Below are 6829 nucleotides of genomic sequence, written 5' to 3' on the forward strand. Positions count from 1 at the left end.
AAAAAAAAAAAAAAAAAAAAAAAAATTCCCATTTTTAGGAATTATGAGAACAGGTCACAAGAAAAATTATTCTTTCAGCATGCAATAAAAGATTTTCAGGAAAAAAACAATGGTAATGAGATTTATGTCATACCTGGTAATCATAAAAAATAGCTCCTGATTATTTCTGGTGACTCCCTGAAGGTACAGAACTTGTCCAAATGACACTCAATGACTCTTCTTTATTTTCCCACCATAATTAGTGTTCTCATTCCTTTTCCTCAGACCAGTTTTGTTTACCCAAGGACACTGATTTTATACTAATAACTCCTAGAACTAATTATTCCTTGGCCCTGAGTAAACATAGCTAACAGATTACACTGAAACATCACTTTTTGTTTTTAATTTTTTTGAGATGGAGTCTCGCTCTGTCACCCACGCTGGAGTACAGTGGCATGATCTTGGCTCACTGCCACCTCCACCTTCCGGGTTCAAGCAATTCTCCTGCCCCAGCCTCCCGAGTAGCTGAAATTACAGGCACATGCTACCACGCCCAGCTAATTTTTGTATTTTTAGTAGAGACAGGTTTTCACCATGTTGGTCAGGTTGGTCTTGAACTTCTGATCTCACATGATCTGTCTACCTCGGCCTCCCAAAGTGCTGGGATTACAGGTGTGAGCCATTGCGAGCAGCCTGAAACATCACTTTATGAGGACCCCATAGAATTGCTTACTTTTAAAATGAAGAAAATGAGGCCCAAAAGAATAGTAACTTAAGAAGTCTGTTAGTGCAAGAGCAAGAACTAGCAAAGCTCTCTTAAATGACCACTTCAGTCTTCACTGCAAAGTCTGATAGCCCAAACCTCAGAATAAACCTTAGATTCTACAAAATATGTAAGATTTCAGGTGCTAAAAAATGAGTAAGTTCTTTTCAGATTACAAATGATGTGAATTATTATGTAATAGGTTTTCTCTAGAAAATAATAAACATTCCAAACATGATGACAAAAGAAAAATTACCATCTCCTTCCAGGTCATCCGTTTCATCAGCCCAGCTGACTGGTTTGGAAACATAGGTGCTTCCTCCACCAGTACCCCCATCCTCAGCCAGAAAGTCTGTTAGGGAGATAGTCTTCCCCTTCTTATTCTTCTTTTTTGCTGTTTTAAAAGGCAAGAGAAAGATTATTCATCAATACCCAGATATTTACAGAGCTGTACAATGCAATATTGTAAAACGTTATTTTCAAAGAAAGTAACATGGACACTCCTCAAATGGTTAAATTATGGCATTTCCATGAAGGGGTACTATACAGACATAAATAAGGAGAAAGCACAATATAATGGTACAAAAAGAAGAACTGAACAATAAGAAATTTAAAAGTTGCAGAATATCTATTATGTGTAAACACATGTTTACGTATGGAAAAGGGTCTGGGTGTTTGAGATACCCCTTGGAGAGTACGTTTGGAGTGTGGGGGCAACCTTTTATTTTCTACTATATTCACTTATCATTTGAGATCTTTAATTTTGTAAGTACTTCTATTCAGTTACTACTTTCACTGCTCCTTGGATAAAAAAGATAAATAAAAATTCGTATCTCACATAATATATTCTGTATGGCAGTTCTGAAGATTGTTTGACACTTGTAAACAAACCATAGGAGGAAGGAATCACAACTATCCTTTTTCTTCTTTTTGAGACAGAGTCTTGCTCTTGTATCCCAGGCTGGAGTACAATGGTGCCATCTCGGCTCACTGCAACCTCTGCCTCCTGGGTTGAAGAAATTCTCCTGCCTCAGCCTCCCGAGTAGCTGGGATTACAGCACCCGCCACCACGCCCGCTAACTTTTTTGTGTTTTTAGTAGAGACGGGGTTTCACCACGTTGGCCAGGCTGGTCTCAAACTCCTAACCTCAGGTGATCCACCTGCCTCAGCCTCCCAAAGTGCTGGGATTATAGGTGTGAACCACCACACCCGGCCCCATTTTTTTTTTTCTTTTTTGGGACAGGGTCTTGCTCTGTTGTCCAGGCTGTAGTGCAGTGGTGTGGCCATGGCTACCTGCAGCCTCAACCCTCCCAGGCTCATGCGATCCTCCCACCTCAGCCTCCTCAATAGCTGGGACCACAGAGGTACACCACCATGTCCAGCTGATTTTTAATTTTTTTTTTTAATTCCCTATGTTGCCTAGGCTGGTCTCAAGTATCCTGGAGGATCCTAGGCTCAAGTGATCCTCCTGCCTCAGTCTCCCAAAATGCTGGGATTACAGGTATGAGTCATGGTGCCTGGCCACAACTATCAATTTACAGAAAAGGAAACTAAGTCTCAGAGACGTTAAGTGAAACACTAGATGTCTGTAAAGTTACAAAGACATTAGATGGCTAGGCTGAAGATAAAACCCAAGTTTTTTTCATACAAAGTCCAAGGTTCTTTCTATATACCAAGGTATCCTTGCCTCTCAGCAGCTTATTCTATGTCAGATTATCAAAACCATGGTAAAACGTACTGCTATTTGTAGTGTTCAAATGGTAAAGTCATATTCCCTAGATCTCTCTGCCCTCTAGAAAAAATGTCCTTCTCTACTGTAACAACACTGCATATGAGGATATAATGCTAAAAGGAAAACACAAGAAAACCCTAATAACCAACACATTTAAGTGTTTCCCACCATTATGGAATACTTAGTAATCTCCAAATGGTTCAGCTTAGCGAACTGACACTGCTCTTTCTTTTTGGTCCTCAGAACTTCTGAGAAGTTACCACCAATCAAGAACTAATTCAGAAGAGCAGAAGGGACTCAGTAAAGTTCCAGAACTGGCCTGATAGCAGACACTACATGATTAAGAAAAAAGCAAGCAGCTTTGTTGTAAAAAACATTGGCTTCATGGTTTTTATAATCATGAATTTCTCCTCCATGTTCCAACTGTCACCTGATTTTTAATCCAAGAATATCAAAGTTGATGTACCCCTTTTTTAACTGAAGGTTGCTTTCTCAGTTGGTATCTGCCTTTCTTTCAAAATTCAACTTTCAGGAAATAAAGGTAACCAGTTTGCTATGAATGTTAACACACAGCCTTCCGGACACAATCGGAACCTGAAGTATTACGGTCTCAACGTGCAAACCAGATGAACCCGGCTAAAATAATCAAAGTTGACCACGAACATGGTATTTTCCATATCTCTCAAGTGACTTAACATTAATCCAGCTCCAAAAGTATCGTTTATGATCAACCAGATCACATTTTGAATCCATCCTACTTTTTTTTTTTGAGATGAAATCTCGCTTTGTCATACAGGCTGGAGTGCAGTGGCGTGATCTTAGCTCACTGCAACCTCCGCCTCCCGGGTTCAAGTGATTTATCCTGCCTCAGCCTCCCAAGTAGCTGGGACTACAGGTGCGTGCCACCATGCCAGGCTAATTTTTTTTTTTTTTTAGTTTTAGTAGAGACAGGGTTTCACAGTGTTAGCCAGGATGGTCTCGATCTCCTGACCTTGTGATCGGCCTCCCAAAGTGCTGGGATTATAGATGTGAGCCAACGCGCCCGGCCTGCTTTCTTTTTCTTTTCTTTTCTATTTTTTTTTTTTTTTTGCAGTGGTGCAATCATGGCTCACTGCGGCTTTGACATTCTGGGCTCAAGCAGTCCTCCCACTGTAGCCTCTTGAGTAGCTGGGACTATAGGCATGCACCACCACGCCCAGTTAATTTTAAAATTTTTTGTAGAGGCGGGGGTCTTGCTACGCTGCCCAGATTGGTCTTCAACTCCTGGCCTCAAGTGGTCTACCTGTCTCAGCCTTCCAAAGTGCTGGGATGAGATGTGAGCCACTGCACTTGGCCTTATTCCATAGCTTTCAAAGAATACAGTTATGCAGATGTTGGGTCTCATAGCACTTTTATTGCTGCAACCCATATGCAAAAGTTTTTTTTTTTTTGGAGAGGGAGTCTCACTCTGTTGCCCAGGCTGGAGTGCAGTGACACCATCTTGACTCACTGCAACCTCTGTCTCCCAAGTTCAAGTGATTCTCCTGCCTCAGTCTCCCGAGTAGCTGGGATTACAGGCACGTGCCACCAAGCCTGGCTAATTTTTGTTATTTTTAGCAGAGACAGGGTTTCACCATGTTGGCCAGGCTAGTCTCGAACTCCTGACCTCAAAGGATCCACCCACCTCGACCTCCCAAAATGCTGGGATTACAGGAATGAGCCACTGTGTGCCCAGTCTCATATGCAAAGATCTACGGGAGAGTTTAATAAGCTAACATGAATAAGACATGAGGTAAACCACTTATAGTGCCTGGGCTTATTTTAGACTTTTTCATATCATTTAATTCAAAAATAGAGTCTGGGATTAACATGATGCTAGCTAGATATCCTTACCCTCATGGGACTTAATCTAGTATCATCAGCTAATATCCAATTATTAACCTGTCCTTCCACTGGGAGGATAAAAATAGAACTGGTGGTCAGTACAATGAGGTCAAGTTCAACATAAGAACATAACAATCTGAATAAGGTATCCCTTTCCTCTTTGTTCTACATACGTATCTTCTACCAAAACAGCAGAATGTGGAATTAATCTGCCCTTTAGTCCGATTTGGCTTAAATCAACTTTGTAGATCAGTTTCTCAACTCTTACCCCTTGACTCCTTTGACAAACAAGTTTCCTCTTTAATGTTATTTGAAATTTCCAAACAAACTAAATATCATGACTAAAAAATATTAAAGGCACTTTTAAATCTTAGAATGTCTTTTCAAATCACAAGTCTCCCCCTCCTCTGATTGCCACCCACTCCCAGGCCCTCTGGTTAAGAAATTACTGTTGGACGAGTCTTTTTTTTTTTTTTTGAGACAGAGTTTTGCTCTTGTTGCCTAGGCTGCAGTGCAATGGTGCAATCTTGGCTCACCAAAACCTCCATGTCCCAGGGTCAAGCAATTCTCCTGCCTTGGCCTCCCGAGTAGCTGGGATTACAGGCATGCGCCACCACACCTAATATTGCATTTTTAATAGAGACGGGGTTTCTCCATGTTGGTCAGGCTGGTCTCCAACTCCTGACCCCAGGTGATCCTCCTGCCTCCGTCTCCCAAAGTGCTGGGATTACAGGCGTGAGCCACTGCACCCCAGCTATTAGATGAGTCTTAAAAAAAAAAACAGGCTAAAATTCCGTACAAGATCTTTAACTTATTTAACTGCAGCAGCAGCATTGACTCAGTCACAACATAAGCAGCAGGTTTAAAGGAATTAGCCCTTGAAAAGCAAAATCAATAAGCCTAAAGTAGGTGCCCGTGTTTGTTCCACTCCATTTCATTCCAGTAACTGAGAAAAGATGTTATCTAAATCCTCCATGCCCTCTGCTCCCCCAATACCTAGGCCCATTACATGTTTAGATATCAACAGTGTTCCCTCTGCCTTATAAGTAAAGCACTGTTTAATGCTCCAGGTTTATCAATCCTTTGCAGTTCGACAATGAACTGGTCCAATTCTTTAATTTTCTCTAAATCTTATGTGAACTGGTTAAAAAGGTAACAAATCAATCACCTTGCAAAACAAAACGTGTCCCAATTATTTATACATGGTCTACAGTGGGGAAAAGACACCACCAGCTCTTTATATATCCATACAGGTTTAATAGAAGATCTTAAAAACGGAAATATTGCTAAGTCCAGAAGCCCTTAAACAAGAGACAACACATTCATGGTTTTCTTAATAAACAGAATTTGTTATAATAGACACTAAAATAAATACAACCTACTTCTTAACTCAGAGTTTCTCTATTTCAGCACTACTCATATTTTAGCTTAGGTAATTTCTTGTCATGGGGCGATCTTTAGCAGTATCTCTGACTCTGCTCATTAGATGCCAATAGCAACCCCCAAACCCCATTCCACTGTGACAACCAAAAGCGTCTCTGGACACTGCCAAATGCTCTATGGTGGGATGGGGGTTTGGGATGAAACACTGTCCCTTAGTTGAGAACCATGTTCTAAGTGATGTTTCACTTCAATGAATAAAAAGATAAATGAAAAGGAAATGTTAGTCCTATACAAAGGACTTTTCTTTGGGGGTGATAAAAAGGTTCTGAAATTAGATAATAATGATGGTTGTACATCTCTGAATACACTAAACCCCACCAAATTGTACAGGGCCTTGCTGTGTCACCCAGGCTGGAGTACAGTAGTGAGATCATGGCTCACTACAGCCTTGACCTCCAGGGCTTAAGCAATCCTCCCACCATAGCCTCCCAAGTAGCTAGGACCACAGGTACATGCCACCATCCCTGGCTAATTTTTAAAAAAATTTTTGTAGAGATGTGGTCTCACCATGTTACTTAGGCTGGTCTTGAATTCCTGGGCCTAAGTGATTGATCCTCCTGCCTTGGCACCCCAAAGTGCTGGGATTACAGGTGTGAGCTACTGCACACGGTCCAAACTGTATACTTTAAAAGGGCAAATTTTATGGTATACAAATTACATTGAATAAAGCTACTATTAAAAGTGAGTTCTGCCAAATTCTCCATAATTAAAGGCTACTTTAGGCCATGCGTGGTGGCTCATGCCTGTAATCCCAGCACTTTGGGAGGCCAAGGTGGGAGGATCACCTGAGGTCATGAGCTCGAGACCAGCCTGGCTAACACGGTGAAATTCCATCTCTATAAGAACTGCTTGAGCCCAGGAGGTGGAGATTGCAGTGAGCCGAGACCATGCCACTGTACTCCAGCCTGAGCCATAGAGTGAGACTCTGTCTCAAAACAAAAACAAAAACAAAACAACAAAAAAAGCTACTTTAAATAATGAATTAATGATTAACAAATGTTTCCCTAAATCAACAACATTGTATAAACACAATCAATCTACCCAAATAG

At 41.1% G+C, this 6829-nt stretch overlaps 1 protein-coding gene across 1 annotated transcript in view; it reads right to left on the bottom strand.

Annotated features, from left to right (window-relative positions):
- Window positions 1-6829, bottom strand: part of EIF4B (eukaryotic translation initiation factor 4B) — a 49758-nt gene that overhangs the window by 36495 nt on the left and 6434 nt on the right. Inside the window, exon 2 of the mRNA XM_011964988.1 lies at window positions 999-1136. Coding sequence (XP_011820378.1) covers window positions 999-1136 — 138 coding nt within the window. The remainder of the gene's footprint in view (window positions 1-998; window positions 1137-6829) is intronic.

This window comes from Mandrillus leucophaeus, unplaced genomic scaffold, assembly GCF_000951045.1.
Source record: "Mandrillus leucophaeus isolate KB7577 unplaced genomic scaffold, Mleu.le_1.0 Scaffold118, whole genome shotgun sequence".
Classification (NCBI taxonomy): domain Eukaryota; kingdom Metazoa; phylum Chordata; class Mammalia; order Primates; family Cercopithecidae; genus Mandrillus; species Mandrillus leucophaeus.